At 36.3% G+C, this 18,863-nt stretch overlaps 1 protein-coding gene and 1 pseudogene across 3 annotated transcripts; one reads left to right on the top strand and one right to left on the bottom strand.

The window, feature by feature from the left end:
- Nucleotides 1-335: 335 nt before the first annotated feature.
- Nucleotides 336-2,063, bottom strand: LOC149532694 (phospholipase A1-Igamma1, chloroplastic pseudogene; annotated as a pseudogene). The gene has a single exon (XR_016357346.1). The product of XR_016357346.1 is annotated as a phospholipase A1-Igamma1, chloroplastic pseudogene (transcript).
- A 6,517-nt stretch (nucleotides 2,064-8,580) lies between these two features.
- On the top strand, nucleotides 8,581-10,688 carry LOC149532695 (phospholipase A1-Igamma1, chloroplastic-like). 2 transcript variants are annotated; one of them, XM_089805512.1, is made up of 2 exons: nucleotides 8,581-9,022; nucleotides 9,167-10,688. In XM_089805512.1, the coding sequence occupies exons 1-2, from the start codon at nucleotides 8,786-8,788 to the stop codon at nucleotides 10,286-10,288; spliced, it is 1,359 nt and encodes a 452-aa protein (XP_089661638.1). In that variant the 5' UTR covers nucleotides 8,581-8,785; the 3' UTR covers nucleotides 10,289-10,688. The 2 variants fall into 2 exon arrangements, with proteins under 2 accessions (XP_089661638.1, XP_089661637.1); XM_089805511.1 differs by having other exon boundaries at nucleotides 8,589-10,688.
- The last annotated feature ends 8,175 nt before the right edge of the window (nucleotides 10,689-18,863 follow it).

Raw genomic sequence — 18,863 nt, forward strand, 5'->3', positions numbered from 1 at the left:
TTTACAATATATTTTTCATCTTAAATAAATCAATAAAAATACCATCATTTTGTAAGAAGAAATTATATACGAAAATATCATTTTCAAATGTCCATTTTTGAAAAAGACAGATATTCTAATCATGTACATTGGTGACAGCAATTTTGACTAAAATAAGTTGCTAATTTGCCTATTGATCTCATATGGCTAGTATTGCGCAGTATCATCATCATGTAGTACTGTATTATATCGGATCTCATGTTTGGGGAAATTTTTTGAGTTTCTTAAAAGGCCGTGCAAGGAAAAGCATTTGGTCTGAGTAGAGGGATGCTAATTAACCGTTTAAATTCCGGGGATATCAAAAAGTATTGAAATATAATTATCAGACTTAATCATACAATTAGACAAGGTGGGATTGGGCCCTTTGGGGCTGAACCCATCTGCCCTGGGCGTTTCTGACCATGCCCTTGTTGTGGTCTTGTTTCCAGAAGGGCGGGATATGGAGATGGTCTTGTAAGAAATCAGCTGCCTTGTTCACAAGAGCGGGGTCCCTTCCACTCGCCAGGTAAAACCTCTCTTCTTGCCCGTGATATCCATCCAACAGATGCAGATGCGCCTCCAAATTGTGAAAGCACGAAGGATCGCTGGTGGGTCGGAGGAAGGGGGATTTGGTGTGATCCAGCTGCAGCTCCTCTCCCACATGTGAGTAGCTCCACGGCAGCTTGTCGATCCATTCTCTCACTAATTGAAAATGCTCGTTGAACAGAATTCCGGGAACCTTTGGAACCCCGTCGTGGGCGTTCACAACTCGCAGGATTTTAACACCCAGATGCTCCATGCGCTCCTTGAATGCCGAGTTCCCCACGCGCGGGCCTGCGAAGGAGAAGACGGTGATGGGGATCTTCTCATTCTCCCTGTTCTCAATATGGTTGATAATTCCCATCTCTGCAATGTCATACGCGCTCAACATTGCAAGCGCGCTCCCCAGGCTGTGGCCCGTGATTGTTATGCTCAGCTTTTCTCCCCTGTACTTTTCGACCAGTCTTCTGATCTCCGCGTGTATTTGCTCCTGCGCGCTCGATTTCGCGAACCGGCAGTTCTTCTCGCGGGCGGTGTATAAGTCGAGAAAGCCCGACTCCATCTTGACGCGGGGATCGGGGTGATCGGAATGGAAACCCGCGGGTTTGAGGAAATCCATGAGATCCGCCAACCATTCCAGACGAGTCACGGTGCCTCTCCACGCGATGACAATGTCTCGCCGCCCGAGTCGCTTTATTTCCTCCTCGTCCTCCGCCACGGCCACGAAGCCCATCCAGTTTGCGTGGTTGCTCCACAATTTCTCCCCCGCCCGCGACTTCTTGAAGAAGTTGGGGAGATTGACGTTGGAGGTTGCGTAGAGATACTTTGTGATGTCGTAGCCAGTGTGGGAGAGGCCGAGGTCATGGAGCATGGTCCTGCGGTTGTACTTGCAGCTCCCGCAGTATTTGGAGTATGGGTCGAAGTCAAAGGCGTCGTAGCAGGCCTGGGCGAGGTCTCCGTATTTGATGAGCTCGCTGCGGAGGAGATGGTCCATCGGCTCCAGCAGCCCCTCCCAGTTATTCGAACCCTGCACCTCCCTCCACACCTCGCTCAGCTTCCTTGCCGCGCTCTTTCTCTTCGTGGTTGCCTTCTTGGGATGGGAGGAGGGATATAAATCGTTAGGGATACGGCCGCTCTTTTCCTTGTATTCCTTTTCCACCGTGGTCGACACTTGCGTTGCAGTTGAGGCTGTTAATGCTCTCTCTCTGTGTCTCTGTTTAAGCTGGTTGTTGCACTTGCTTCTCGTACCCAGGCATGGCTGCACCTCCGGCACCATGCTTGTGCTGTGAGTGTTGCTCACAAGTCCAAGGTTTGTACTCCTCAAACTCATCATCTTTTTCAGCGGTTTCGCAACACTAATGAGATTTAGTGTGAGGAAGGAAGGAGTCGAGGCAGCGCAGTGCAGAGAATCACAGAAGAGAGAAGCAATGAAGATGGGAGAACAAGGAAGCGCACACTTAACAAGTGTTGAGGAGGAACGCGGATTTATAAGTCTCCGTTGCATGAAGCAAAATAAAGAGTCCATATCCGCGGGTAACCTTTTTTACCGGACTCCGTTTCAGTCAGTCAATGACCGCGTGAGAACTGAAAAAGATAATTAGAGGCGAGTCTATGAAAGCCCCGATTGTCTCTTTCTACATGTAAATTGAAGAAGAGTGGTCAAACGGGACACAATTGTAAGTTCCTTGTCCTCCCTAAATACGAATACATACCTCGGAGCTCGTATGATTTGTGCAAATTCCACACCAGCGTTTACTTTGTGCAGATTCCACCGGCACGTTTTAAATGTTCCAGCGTCATCAGAAGGATTAGCTTTTTCTAATTCTAATAATAAGGTTGCCAAAGTTTCCTTGTTTTGGAAAATCCCAGAACGTTAGTTGAAGCTTCCATTCGCCTTCCGTACCTCGTAAAACCGTAGAAAGAATGGTCAGACATCCAATTTCCTCTTTTTTTAAGAAGATAACTTTTTTTAAAAATTGCCTGGGAGTTTCGAGGCAATTGTCGCATGGATTGGGTGACGCCATGAAGGGACCCAACGATGGCAAAGAAGGCAACCATCATCACTAGACGCATCTCATTTTCTCTCGTTGCAATGACAAAGCTTGTCGGGTCTTCTTAACCAAATGCGACTCGCGAGTGACAAAGGCGAGCACGCAATTTAATTAGACGTAGTCCTCGCCTAACCTTTGTGACGAGTCTATGAAAGAGGCTAACAAGCCTCACATTTCAAGAACTCCCTTTCAAACCAGTGTTCTTACTCAATGCTTTTTCGGAATTACAATTATGCCACAATATTGAGGTAGTCAATCCTAATATACTATTGCAGAGGTCTTTTTATTAACTACTGATTACAATTATTTTCATTAATTAATTATAAGTTTTTTTTTTCTCTTACATAAACTCATTTGATCTTAATATACTATTGCAGATGTCTTTTTATTAACTACAAATTAAAATTATTTTCATTAATTAATTATAAGTTTTTTTTTTTCTCTTACATATATTCACTTTAAAGGACTATTCAAACATGTTTGAATATTAACGGAAGAAAATTTGGTGAGTTTTTGGTATTGCTGATTGGTGCATGGTGTCCATTTGTTCTGTTTATTCATGATTGGTAGTGCATTCAGTATCTGCATTCTTTTTAGATGCACAACTTAAGCTAAACCTCATTGAAAGTGCTTACCATTGGTCTGAATTAACAACTTTACCAGAGATTTGAAGTTTCTTGAGTACAAAAAAGGCGTAGATATCTAAAAGTTATGCAGAAAACCATATCCCAAGGTGCTATGTTAATAATTGAACTTTATTTCTTGCAACCAATTACAATCTAGATTTTTTCGTAGAATGTTTAAATTGAGAAAGTGCATGTTTTTTAAGCTTAAAACCTATGAATAATTTTTCCTTTAATTTAATAATGTGAGATTAGCAACAATAGTTTGTCAAGGAATATATGCAATATGCTAAGCAAGAGAATGCATGCCATATGAGGTCAGTATGCACGCCATACAAGATCCTTGAGAGTCTTGACAATGCATTTACAGAGGATAAGGGTCTCCGAAATGCAAGACGAGGTTTTGTGGCTTGACAGCTTCTATAGCATAGTTTACACTTGGCATTACAATTTGATTTTTTGCTTGTATGTTGCCTTGGAGTGGATGTTAAATGGAGAGTGTACAAAAATGGCCTCGGTTTTAGAAGACATGGTTGTAGGAAAACTTGAAAATCAATATAAAAATTTACTAGATGAGTTAAGCTGGGTAGAATCACGAGGTGGAAGGTGGAAGTGTTTATAGATTTTATTGCATTTATCACTTTCTAACAACATATTTTCTTGACATGTATCACATTTTTGCATGTAAACAATCCATAAATTTACTTTTCTATTTTACAAATATTTGTTTTTATGTTTCTACATTTTGCATATTGGTAGAGCAGGGTGTTTAAAATTGCACATGTATCGCAGTGGTCGTGCACAATAAAATTATGAAATAGAAGTATAGAGATTGTTAGTCATTTTTAATTTCAATTTGGAAGCAATAAATTTGTGCAGCAAAGTGCACAAATCATTGTTCTTTCCCTGATCAATAATAGTAATAATGAGCACTATTACCATTTCATTCTACTTTGGTTTTTGTTATTTGGGTTTTCAAGCTATGTTGGTTGGTTTTGGTGCACAACATTTTTTTCTAAATGATTGTAGTTAACACAAAAATATATGTAGACATAGAACAAAATGTTTTTTAAGTAACCTTCTAGAGATCTCTTAAGGGTAACACCCTTTAAACATCATATATAATTGCAAATATAATTGTAAACATCTGACATTTTCCCCCTACTTTTTGAATATCATCCTAAGTTTCTTTCACTACTTTTTACATAAATTTTTTACTTTTATATATTCTAACTTGTTTCCCATTCTTTTCTTTACAAATTCAACATGACAAAAATGAGCTAATCCAAACTAAATTAAACTACAATTACATACAAAATGGTATATATCATAAGCAACTTAGAATCTAGATTTGTGTTTCTCGTACTTCTTTTGGACGATCCTATATGACCTATCTGTGACTATTGTTTTCATGGGAACTTGATTGTTTAGGGCATGCAATTTTATCTAGCTTCAATTTTTATAAGAGAAGCTTCATTTATTGAATGAATCCCCAATTAAGATGAGCTAGGTATGAAAAGAGAATAGCCTTATAGATATTAGCACATCAAAATAATTAGAATAGTCTTGGCCTTATTTAACTTTTTGCATCAATCTATTACATTGTCTACAAAACTAAAGTATGTGCATAGATTGTATTGGCCCATTACAAGTACCTATGCATATTTTACTTAATTTTTTCAGGATTTTCCTATAGTCATAGACACAAAATTTAAATAATGCAGTCTCAAAGAAAGTTACTTGTTCAGGAACCCCACATGTCAACTCATAGCTTTCTAAGAGTCCCACATAGAAGTAAGAAATTAGAATACTCAGGATAATCAAAATGAAGATGTGATATATGAGACTAAAGTGGAGGAAACCCTAAGAAAGATGAGGAATAACACTACAAAAGATGAGGACTTTGAAGAAGAATATGTTGAGGAGACAAAAGATGACGAACACGACTCTCAAGAGGCTGGTATCAAGGGCAACCTAGAAATTCATAAGGAGTTCATGATGCCTAAGATGTCAATGGATGATGAAAGTAAATAAATGGTGAATTCTCTGTCCTTTGTGCAGAATAGGATTGACAATGTGGAGGACTTCACAACCAAGATCATGGAGATTCACGAAAAAGTCACCATCCTGAACAAGAATTTTGCGAGTGATATAATAGGTATCAAGCTTAGAGTGACTATTTCTTCAATTTGTAGGGTTCAAAAAGGAATGGCAAGGAAGGCCATGTTTGACACCATCACTAGAAAAAAAAAAACTCAAGAAAGCTAGTCTACTTAAGGACAACAAATGTGAGGAGGTGAAGAGCATTTAGGACATGCCACTAACTTGATAGAATACCTCAAGTTCCTAGTTGAAGACTAGGAAAATGTTAAGAAAACCTAGTGGCTCCTCTCATATTTGATTTTTTTGTCTTTTCTTTTTGTCTCTTTATTAGTGCTTATGTGGTTTTCCTACTTAGGTTTGGTTGTTGTGATCTTGCTTGTGATTTCAAGATACAACCTTAAAATTGATATGTATTTTGTTGATCCCCAGTCGTGTTGGGGTAGGAAGATTTTTTTGTGCTTGAGTAGTTAGAGTAGTTTGAGTAATGTTCTTTTGGATGATACAATTACTTGCTCTTCGAACTTATGATGGTTCTTGATTAATTTTGTACTGGTATGACTCAAGTTGTTTGGGCTTGAGTTGTTCTTTTCTACTGTTTGGCTGTATTGATTAGAGCAATGAAGTTTAAGTTGTAATGTTGTTACATGGGTTCAAGACCCTTTTCCTACCCCTTTTCAATCAGAAACTAAATATTATAGATTCTATTCATAAAACCTATCAAACACTTCCATATTAAGCACAATAATTCTCTATACAAATTATATTTTCTTAAATAGAAGTATTTTCCATGGTGATTAATTAATTTATTTTTGTTGTTTGAGATTCCCAATATTTCTACCAAAAAAAAAAAAGTGTTTCAAAAATAATCATCAATAAGATTATATTATTTTAAAAATGTTAAGAGATTCATTAATAGAAATTATTATTTTTCCAGGAAAATCAAAGATTCACTTATATTATATCTTTTTTTAGAGGGGAGTTTCTTAAAGTTATCCTTGCATGGAGTGACACCTTTAATGATCTATAATAAATTGCATTGTTAGAAAAAGAGCTCTTGTAGAGCAACAATCCTTGCCTTGTGCAAGGCTGATAAAGAAGGTGACTATTGTGCCTAGTTTGAATTGTTAAAAAAAAAATAGAAGACAATAAGAAGAAAAGATGCTATACAATCATCACATTTAGAAATGATACTTGTCCATTATGTCAAAATTTGAATAATTTATTGATTATTTTTCGATTTTGATGCCTATTATATTTTTCCTTCATGTGCAAAGTTTCAACATTCATTTATCAAGTCGTCATTTAAAAAATAAAATCTAAAACACTCTAGAATGAGTTTTCTCCATCAAGTTGAATATTATTTCTATAACTCTACAACCTACATCTTGTCATGAAAACATACACTTACATGCATTCCAAATGGTTGTGTTCTTGCATGAAAACAACTAATCATTTTTCTGATCAAATTATCTCAACATGAAAACAACTGACCATTTTTCTAATCAAATTATCTCATAAAGTAGTGAACAACTAAAAAAAATCATTGTCTGAAGTGTAGTGAAGACTTGTTACAAATATCACCAAATTAGGGAATGGTTAAGCTAACATAAAATATGTCCAGTGTTTATATGGAAGCTAACATAAAATCTACCCAATGTTAAAAGTAGTGGTTGTAGCATAAGATTTATTGTACCTTGGCTTGTGCAAATAAATACAGTCGTCAATTTTTCATTAAATCTATAGATATTTTGTAATCTTGTTCATTTCAGGACTCACTCATCTAAATCCCATGGTTAGTATTACTCAACTATGTTAAATCATTTGTGATAATACTCCAGATGTCAGAAAATACATATTAATATTGAGAACAATGGAATCATATGCTTAACATATGTTCCCAATGGAATCATATTTATAGTGAGAACACAACCATTCGGCCTTTCCCTTTGTTTTCAATGACACCTTGGCACTTTTGGACACTATCTTCACAACACAATGTTTTTTTTTATGCATTTCCAATATAAAGCAGGGGAAGTTGTTGAATGAGAGCATTGCATTTTCTACTTGGTCTTTCAAATTCAAACTTTGTTATGAAATCCAGGTCCACCAATATGCGGCTAATTTTCTCTTTTAACCATACCATTTTAGCAGTTATTTAGATATTTGGCAACAACAATTGTGGGTTACTTCAAGTGAATGTAATGTAACATTTCTTATAGAAGACATAGATTATGGGAAGGGAGATGTCCGACTGATGAAAGGCTTGTCGGAGGTTTAAAGTGTATATCTTCTTACTGTAGTTGTTACCCAAACCAACGTAGAAGGCTTCTGAGTATGTTAGCAAATGAAAACATCAGAGATAGGTGTCATCTAGAGTATTCCAAGAAGAACAAGTGACTTTTCTCAAGAGGCTTCTAGAATCCTTTTGTTCCTGGTGGTTGATTATTTTTATTTTATTTTTCCAAACACTTTAACCTTGAAAAAATTGCTGAAGACCAATCAAAAAATTAAAATTGGGTCACATAAAATATTTATAAAATAAAACAACCTCTAACTTTATGGTTTCAAATTTATAAAGTACAAAAAATTAAATGCACACAAGCCACGGGGAACATTAGTTCACTGCCTTAAATAAATAAGACAAGAACTAACAAGAGACATAGTTGTGTGGAACTTTGATATTGCCATTGACAAAGTTGTTGGAGAGTTCACACTTCAACTACCACTTGCAAGATAGTTCTTTAGAGTTCCAATTATAAGGTGGACAATAATCAATCCTCATTGCCATATTGGAGAGGTTAGGCCCTTTTTTTGAGTCCTTTGAGTTTGCTTTGCTAACTCTACCGAGATCTATTTAGAATCAATAATCCTATGTTTCTAAGAAGGAAGGAACAATTGTTAATGATGGGTGATAACTTCTATGACTAGGAATTGAACTTTAAATTATATTCTTTACTTTTACAAATTTTTAATTTTAATAAATTTATTATTTAACATGGTTGGGTGGGAGGGCCCGGAAGAATCTAGACTATCTAAACAAATGCGGATTTCTGAAATTTTCCAAACTACTTTAGAAGTAAATATTTTGGTAGAAAAGGATGTTCCTTTCAGACTACTAAGATGAGCGAATCGATCGGCGTTTTATGTTACTTTATGACGGAGGAGTTGAGCGAGCTCTCCAGTCAACTCTTCGACCTTTAATTGAATTCTCGCTTGGTCAAGAGTAGAAGGAAACGACTGGTAAAAACTTTGCACGCGGATTTAGAATATTTATATATTTTAATCCTGAACGGAGCCTTACAAATGCGCATTCATCCTCTCCACTCCGGTGTGGGCACTGGGCTGCCTTCTTCCACTTTCTAAATCGCTTCTCTTCCCCTTCCTTCCTCACACTGAATCCCTTCCTTCCTCCCACTGAATCTCATTATTGTTGCAAAACCGCTGGAAAAGATGATGAGTTTGAGGAGTACAAACCTTCGAATTGTGAGCCACACTCAGTACATCACAAGCACGGTGCCGGAGGTGCCTTGCATGAGCACGAGAAGCAAGCGCAACAACCATCTAAAACAGAGAGCGTTAACAGCCCCGAGTGCAACGCAAGTGTTGACCACTGCGGTGGAAAAGGAACACAAGGAAAAGAGAGGCTGTATCCCAAGCGATTACTATCCCTCCCCCCATCCGAAGGAGGCAACCACGAAGAGAAAGAGTGCGGCAAGGAAGCTGAGCGAGGTGTGGAAGGAGGTGCAGGGTTCGAATAACTGGGAGGGGCTGCTGGAGCCGATGGACCATCTCCTCCGCAGCGAGCTTATCAAATACGGAGACCTCGCACAGGCCTGCTACGACGCCTTCGACTTCGACCCATACTCCAAATACTGCGGGAGCTGCAAGTACAACTGCCGGACCATGCTCCATGACCTCGGCCTCTCCCACACCGGCTACGACATCACAAAGTATCTCTACGCAACCTCTAACATCAATCTCCCCAACTTCTTCAAAAAGTCGAGGGCGGGGGAGAAATTGTGGAGCAACCACGCAAATTGGATGGGCTTCGTCGCCGTGGCGGAGGACGAGGAGGAAATAAAGAGACTCGGGCGGCGCGACATCGTCATCGCATGGAGAGGCACCGTGACTCGTCTGGAATGGCTGGCGGATCTCATGGATTTCCTCAAACCCGCGGGCTTCCATTCCGATCACCCCGATCCCCGCGTCAAGGTGGAGTCGGGCTTTCTCAACTTATACACTGCCCGCGAGAAGAACTGCCGGTTCGCGAAATCGAGCGCGCAGGAGCAAATACACGCGGAGATCAGAAGACTGGTCGAAAAGTACAGGGGAGAAAAGCTGAGCATAACAATCACGGGCCACAGCCTGGGGAGCGCGCTTGCAATGTTGAGCGCGTATGACATTGCAGAGATGGGAATTGTCAACCATATTGAGAACAAGGAGAATGAGAAGATCCCCATCACCGTCTTCTCCTTCGCAGGCCCGCGCGTGGGGAACTCAGCATTCAAGGAGCGCATGGAGCAGGTGGGTGTCAAAATCCTGCGAGTTGTGAACGCCCACGACGGGGTTCCGAAGGTTCCCGGAATTCTGTTCAACGAGCATTTTAAATTAGTGAGAGAATGGATCGACAGGCTGCCGTGGAGCTACTCACATGTGGGAGTGGAGCTGCAGCTGGATCACACCAAATCCCCCTTCCTCCGACCCACCAGCGATCCTTCGTGCTATCACAATTTGGAGGCGCATCTGCATCTGTTGGATGGATATCACGGGCAAGAAGAGAGGTTTTACCTGGCGAGTGGAAGGGATCCTGCTCTTGTGAACAAGGCAGCTGATTTCTTACAAGACTATTTCCATATCCCGCCCTTCTGGAGACAAGACCACAACAAGGGCATGGTCAGAAACGCCCAGGGCAGATGGGTTCAGCCACAAAGGGCCCAATCCCACCTTGTCTAATTGTATGATTACGTCTGATAATCGTAATTCTCTTCTTTTTTAATATCTCAATTAGCATTCCTTCTACGCAGATCAAATGCTTTTCCTTGCACCGTCTTTTAACATTGAGAAATGGAAAGATGGGATACGGATAGCAGATTATCCAGGTCACCTCTCAGAAGTCTAGAATATGTTGTGGGATGTTTTGTTTCATAAAGCTAAAGTTGAGCATCTCTTGAATCCACGTCAGAACTGTGTCTTCAATGAATAATCACCCTGTCTTCGTGTTTTCCTTTTCCAATGTTCGCTTTTCCCGGCAAGGGCAGGGGCCAAAATAATTCCTCCACTTTTCCTTTCCCGGCCTCCACACGTCAGATTATAATAATCTCAATACATGTTGCTATCAAGATTACGTGATTTATTCGATGATCTATGGGATTGATGTTTACATGTTATGTTATATTCTAATACATAGCAATTGCAACTATGTGTGCCATGGGTACGTGGACTAGGGGAAAGTAAATTTGTTTTGGATTTTTTTGGACATACAATAATAAAGAATCTATCTATCTCTCATACTTTATGACCACTTTATCTTTTTAAATTTCTCCATTTTTCTTATTTCTAATATCTCTTATATGCACTTCTCTCCCTTTCCTTGTTGTCAATATCTATTTATATCTATCTACCAATGTCTCTTTTGACAATTCTATTGCACTCAAAGACTCACAATCTCTCTCCCTCTCTCTCTTCACTTCCTATCCCCCCTCTCGTTATATATTGGGCTCTCTCTCTCTCTTTCTCACACACACACACACACAAATTTTTTTTTTTTTAAAATGTATTTCTTTTGTTTTATTATTTCTGTCCGACTCCATCTTCATCTCTATCTCTAGACATGTTTCCCTCTCATTCATCATTTCCAACATCTAGGTAGATATTGTAACATTCAAAGATTGCCATTTAATTGGTACGTATATAAAGATTTCTATAGTAGTTATAAGCTAGTAATTTTTTTGTGACAAAATACTTTACTTTGTAACTTATGTTGGGACCCATTAAAATGTATATAACTTTTAGTTATGTTATATACATGATTATATTTCAATCAATATGCTACATCTATATTGGTGTTGATTTTTCTTGATTGTTTTAAAATAATGCATGAGCTTTGAAGTAACCCTCTAAGTAGGAAATTTCTGAGTATTGCTTATGATAGAATATTTAAAATAATATTTATACACCATACCATAACCCTTGTTAAATTCATTGTCATCTTTTCACCTACATAGATATCTGTCTAATGCACTTCTAGTTTATTAAGTACAATCTTCTTTTACTATATATGATTGCATTTTAAAGTATCATTTTACTCACTCACTATTACAAAAATGATAAAAACAAATTAAATAAAATATAATCATAATATTCATCTAAAAATTAATTTTATTGATATTAAATATAATATCTAATAATATTTTTATATATATCATATATATTATTTTTTTAAAATTATATTTAATTCTTCTTACTTCAAGAATAGATTAACTTCAAAAATGTATGAGTTGACATATGTTAGATTAAATTGAATAATATATTATATAACCATAACAAAATTATAATTTTGACTACTCTCCTATATTTTGACTCGCACATTGAAATAAATTCATTTATATAATATGATGAATTTTTTAGATTTACAAAAGTAAGCTTTTAATTATTTTTATTTTAATGTTTAATATGTAGCACATATATTTTTCCCATGTTAGAAGTTTTTAATATCATGTATGGTAAATCAATTACATTCATGGACATTAAAACTATTCTAGTTAGTTAATATTTGAAATTATAATTTATATAATGTTAAGTATAGTGAAATTGCTACAACAACTAGAATTTGTGATACCCCCATTTTGATATATAATTTAATAATAAATAAGTATTATATATTATTAAAATGATTAATAATGTATATAAATTGAAAATATAAATTATCATAAATATTATCATATAACTATATGTATATACAATATATATTCTTAATATATATTAGATATTAAAATACTATATTATTGAATATAAATAATTAATATTATGCACATAAATCAACTATTGACACTTACATCTTAATTACTTCTTAAAATAGTATTATTAATTACAAGGAATATGATGTATATAATTAATATAATATATAATCATATTCAATATAATAATACATAATATAATTATCTTATTATTAATATAATTAATATTAATAATGAAAGGGCATGAATCTTGGAGATACACATATATATAGGATATCAAATAATGAAAAGGGGTGAGTGAGAGATATTATAAGAATAATACGAACAAAAAGCAAAATAATTAGTTGTCCTAGAAGGGGACATTACAATTGGTATTAGAGTTGTGATCTTGCCATCTTGTGATCTTGAACACATACAAATCAATTAATGCACCAACAAAAAAGAAAGAATGGAAGCTTCGATGATGAAAGTTATATACATTATTTGAAATGCCATATTAAACTCACATAACAAGGCTTCTAAACTGAACAACAACCATGAATGACAAATTAGAAAAGAAAAGAAACTCCCAAGAGGCTATTTAAATTATAAAGAAGGCCACTATGCAAGTGAAATACTCAAGACTAGCTAGCCACAATGGGAGACATGAAATAAATGAACCATCAAATTTATGCACCTCTAAGCAACAATAAGACCGAACAGAAAGCAACACCAAAGAAACTACAGAGAAAGTTCTATGCTAACAGTGTGTCAATCCAAGTGGGTTCTGAAGTTGCTGATAGCTTTGTTTCTCCTAGGATATTATAAGTCAGGTTGCTTAACATAGAGTTTTTTTTGTCCTTTAACAATATGTGCTAGAATTAACAGGATTATCATTATATTTACTTACAACTGAAAACACATGGCGTTGTTGAGCATTAAATAGATTGCTTAAATCAAAGCCTTTTGTTATACAAGAACAAAGAGTAATAATTGATAGTCATCAGCCTGCAAGACTCATCTTGCAATTCCTTCACTCTCTGATAAAAAATTTTGTCACTTGCTCCAAGCATAATAGACAAAGGTCGCTCAACATCATTTTCTAGTAAAAACCTGTGCCTAGGTTTTATTCTCTTCTCTAAATTATAAGCAGAGTACTGAGGAAATTGCTTTAAATCATCAATATTCTTGGCCATGTCCTCCACCAAATAATCGCACTTCAATTTTAAATTGTTATCAATACTGTAGTTGAACATTGCGGGAATAAAATCTAAGCAAGGCATAAATTTGTCCTCAATGCTGCAAGACAAAAGAAAGGAGTACTTATCCACATTAACTATTCCTATTCTTTGCAAGAAATACAAAGTGGGAAGGAGCTATTCCTTGACACTGCAGGCTGGTAGCCGTGGGTACATGGAAATAACCCTGCATAGTGTAATCACAAACTTGGTGATGAAATCAAAACCAAAGGGATAAGCGTGTAATTTTTACACCTATTTTCTCCAAGATTACTTGTACAAAGCATGAGCTCCAAGACCCAAGTTCAATTCCCTAAGTCCAATTGTAATGCTGGGAGATAGGTGAAGGTTAAAATGAGCCAATTTATTAAACTGGGAGCTGACGAGCGTGGAATTGGAGGATGGCATCCAAAGAAGGACACACAAAACAAAGAAAAATTAATTTATAAGGTACATTCAAACCACCAAAGAATATTCCTTGCATCGTAGACAAAGCTTGAACAAGTTCAAGCCATTTAGCAGGGAACACGGGAAGTGGAGACTAAAACCTGTGTACATTTAAGACTCACATTAATTAGATCAAACGCATAGGACTCCATCATCCAATCCAACACATTTGCTTATAGAAAGAGCACAAATTAAAAAGGAGCATCATAATCCATTTGATTAAACTCGCCAGTATAAATAGTGATGCTAGTCGCTGCTTTGGAAAGAGGACAAGGACAACTACAAAAGTCACATGACAAAAGTAAGATGGTCACGTGGCATAATGAAGGCAAATACCAATGACAATGGGCAACGTCTATACAGCCACGAAAATGCACTTTCATACAAAGGAAAGGACTTTGTTGATTTTTTAAAAAGTTAGAAAAAGCAATGTAAAGAAAGTGCATTTTCGTGGCTGTTTAGCCACGGGCATGACAATGGGCCACAGTGAACTTTGGAAAAAGGAGAAGGGGAATAGCCCATTGATCTACGTGGAGGAAGATTGATTCCATTAGTCTACGAACAAACCCATAAAAGGTGGGATCTGATTTGACAACCTTCTTAGTAACATTGCAAATTTACGAGATTGAGAAGATATACACGGCTATGTGAATGGCCTATGAATTTATTTTATGATTGTGGACACCTCGTGAGCTTAGGAAGGTATGTCAAAGGACAACACATAAGGTATGCTTTATTCACATTTTTTCTTTCATTTATATATAGAAATGTATATTTTTGAAATTTAAATGTGATGATAATTTATATAATTTCAAACATTAGATATATGTTTAAAAAATGGTTAACACTTAAATGATACTATGTTCATATTTTATGGAGACTTTTATTGCCTTTGGGAAAGAGCAAACATCAAGTATTATTATAATTTTAATATTACTTTGAAATACAATTTCTAACATTATAAGAATATAGTTGCATTCAAATATATAAAAAGGATTATGTTATAGACTCTACCATCTACTATGTAAATTTTAATTTGATACATAAGAAGAAATAGCCTCATTCAATGCCACTAATAATATTAATTTTTTTAAAAAGATTCTCTAATCATGAAACAAATACGATCTAAATCCTAATTATGGATATTGTGAGGATTTAAGTAAGATCCTATAGAGGTCATTACCAGTGGATAGGGAGTGTGAATAGGGGAAGAGTAAATTGGTCGCTTTGGGGCATAGGAATCCCAATATGGACTTTAAGATCTAAGGGAGCCCCAAGCTGAGCGTGTCCAAACTCGAGCAATAGTAAACCTTCCATCCATAATGAAACTAAACATGTACATAGTGGGTAGGGAGTGTGCACAAGGGGAGAAATAAATTGGTCATGCTTGTGCAAAAGAAAATCCCAATATGGATTAAAGATCTGAGGGAGCCCCAAGTTGTGCAAAGGAATACTAATCTATTAAAAGAACAAAGCATTAACTAACAAAATTACTATAACATATAAGAGAGACCAAAAGAGAAACCCTCAAATGAGAATATGAGCCATGGAATGGCTCTCTCAATGAGATTATTCTCTTGATGTATGGATGAGTCTAATGGATTAGTTTGGTAGGATTATGGGATGTATGCTCAAGCTTCAAACTAGCTTCAATGAAGATTTTTGGAATTTTTGGTGTCGATGTATGAGATTAGTATAAAACTTGGTCTTAAAATGGCATCATAACTTTAACTCAAAAGTTGTGATGAAATGGCTTGGGAGGGGATTCAATTTATAGGCTAAGGGCTTGAGGGATGGAGGGTTAAGATGCAAGGAGAGATGAAAGCTTAAGGAGGGCTAGGATGCACTCAAAGGGGAGCACATGGATTGTGCTTGTTTAGCACCAACCAGAAAGTGACACATGTCACAGGGTGAGTGGATGGAGGCAAGGGGATGGATGAGTCAACAAAGGAGGCTCAAGGGATAATATCTTCATAAAGACCCTTCATAATGGCTTGTAAGAGCAATGAATGGACTTGTAAGAGTCTTTATGGCTTTTGTAAGAGCATTCATGGCTTGGTGGTTGGGATATTTTGGAGGGAGTTGAGATTGTTGACTTTGCTTGGCTTGGGAAAGTCTTAAGCTTACTTAGGGAATGTGACAACATTAGGCCCGGTGGATTAGAGGTGATTTAGGATTAGACTAAGCTTGTTAGAGATTTACAAGTGGATGGCATTCAATGAGGGTGGGTGAGTTAGTGGCTAAGCTTGGTTAGTATGGGTGGATGGGGTGGATTAGGCTAAATGAAGGGTTAGAGATAGGTTAGGGGTTATTAGATTTGAGGGTTTTATTTATCAAATAGATTTATTTAATAGATGAGGATTTTGGAATTAGATAGAAGAATAGGATTAATTGATAAATAATAGGTTATTTGATTTATCAATTAGGACTATAGATGATTAATTAAATTAATCAGCTAGGGGATGGAAAAGGATTAATTAAATAGGAATTTAATTAATGATGCCTTTAGAGATAACTAAATAGGATTACCAAAGTGGTGTAATCAAATTTAGGTGTCTACATGTCCAACCTCGAGAAGCAGTAAATCTACCATCCACATCAAATTAAGCATGTTCCTAGTGGGTAGGGAGTGTGCATAGGGGGAGGAGTAAATCGATCACGTTGGGGCAAAAGATTAAAAATCTAAGGGAGCCCCAAGCTGAGCGTGTCCAACCTCGAGTAATAGTAAATCTATCATCCACTTTGGAATGATACACCCTATTATAATAACAGCTATAGAAAAGTTGTTTAAGATATGCATCTTCAAGAACTTTTGATTTCGAGATAGGGGACAGGAGCACGATTCATGATCAAAGTGGTAAAACATTTCCTTACCTTTTTCTTATCTCAAATTGTAAGCAGGATTATAACATGTATACTATGTGTCTACATCTTGTCTTCATGCATTAATATGTCTGCTTCGTGTCTTCATGCATTCATGTGTCTACCTCATGTTTGCATCGTGTCTTCATGCATTAATGTGTCTACTTTGTGTCTTCATACATATGTTTCTTGTACATGCTATTATATACTAACATGTTTACTTTGCAAGTGTCTAACACATACGTAGGAAAGAGAATGAATCCAGACTACAAATTAATGAGGATCAAATCAATTGCTTAAGGACAAGCAAATTTGAGACGGGAGGACTATGATATCTCCATTTTGATAAATAATTTAATAATGAATAGGTATTATATATTATTAAAATGATTAATAATGTATATAAATTAAAAATATAAATATTATCATATTACTATATGTGTATACAATATATATACTTAATATATATTAGATATTAAAATACTATATTATTGAATATAAATAATTAATATAATATATAATCTTATTCAATATAATAATATATAATGTAATTATCTTATTATTAATATAATTAATATTAATAATGAAAGGGCATGACTCTTGGAGACACACACACACACACACACACACACACACACACACACACACACACACAAAGGATATCAAATAATGAAAGGGGGGGAGTGAGAGATATTATAAGAATCATATGAACAAAAAGAAAAATAAATAGTTGTCCTGAAAGGGGACATTATAGAATTTCAGAAAATGTAAATATCAAAATATATGCAAATAATAAATAATCATGAAACTCATAAATTCATGATTAAAGTCATATTTTACAATAGATTATAGACATTTTAAACTAAGTTTAATAGTAAACAATGACTAATCTAAAATACCAAATTATAAACTATTGGCCTATGTGAATTACATTGCAAACCTTGTAACCTTCAACACATGTATATATATGCTTTTGGTAGCACTAGGCAAAGTTTTGTAGATGAAAGAGTAAATGAAAGGGATGGTTCATGCAACTAGAACTTCAAAAGAGGCTCCGTCACAAGCAAAAAACTCACAAATATAAAGATAGGCTCTCATATGCCCTAATCAAAAAATACAAAGACAAAAGCACATTGTATTTTTATCCACAATCTTAGGTTCCAATTCCTAACTGCTCCACATAGTGACATTGTCTCTTGTTTGCTACAACAACTAAACACTCCTTTGGCATGAAATGAAATATCCTCGACAGAATATTTGCCTCTTAAACACCAAAATACTAAAACTTCAATGATTAGGCATTTTGTCAGACAGTTAGCAAACACGCTCTGATACCACTGAAATCCGTAAAAACACTTATTTGGAAACTGAAACCGCACTATAAGACAATGCTCTACAAATTTACCAAACTTCAATGATTAAAAGATTAAGGAAATAATGACTCAATCGATTTGCCAGATGTAATGGTAATACAACCTGAAATTTCTTGACTCCGTGACCAAGAGCAAGTGATAATCCTCCATTGCAATTCTCCAACGTACCTTAGAATCATATAAGCGGCATAGGGACTTCGGCCATGCAAGCTTTTTTTAACCGTTCTTTCCAAGAGTAACAGTGTTGCTGCAGTTGTGGCTCGAGATACTCTTTCCCACGGGTTCGTCTTGTAACACCCCTAACGGATGCGGCCCCTGGAATGACCCTTCGTGATTTGGAGATTCTGACCTTAAGGCTGACCCTGCATCTAATCCGTACGCGATCACCTCTTAATCGACTTGCTGAGATTGAAAGCCTTCAATCTGATTCGACGCGAATGAATTCCTTCTGTGGAGTAAGCCGGTTAATATGTATCTAATAAACTCCTTGTGTAGCGGGTCCTATGAAACAACTCCGCCCGCTGCTCATGAATGTTTGCCCACCCTGAGCCGGTGACGCATATCCTTCTATCGTGTCTGATTCCAAATTCGCATAATATGACTCTAAATCTTCCTCTCGAAATTCAGAGAGTACAATTCCTCTTGGCGATACTACTCATTTTCAATTCCGGAT

Source organism: Cupressus sempervirens, chromosome 10, assembly GCF_028749045.1.
Source record: "Cupressus sempervirens isolate cs-2001-9-10 chromosome 10, ASM2874904v1, whole genome shotgun sequence".
Taxonomy (NCBI): Eukaryota; Viridiplantae; Streptophyta; class Pinopsida; order Cupressales; family Cupressaceae; genus Cupressus; species Cupressus sempervirens.

What these genes read in the sequence shown, in the direction of transcription:
- LOC149532695 (XM_089805511.1), top strand. Translation starts at nt 8,786, where the DNA reads ATGATGAGTTTGAGGAGTACAAACCTTCGAATTGTGAGCCACACTCAG.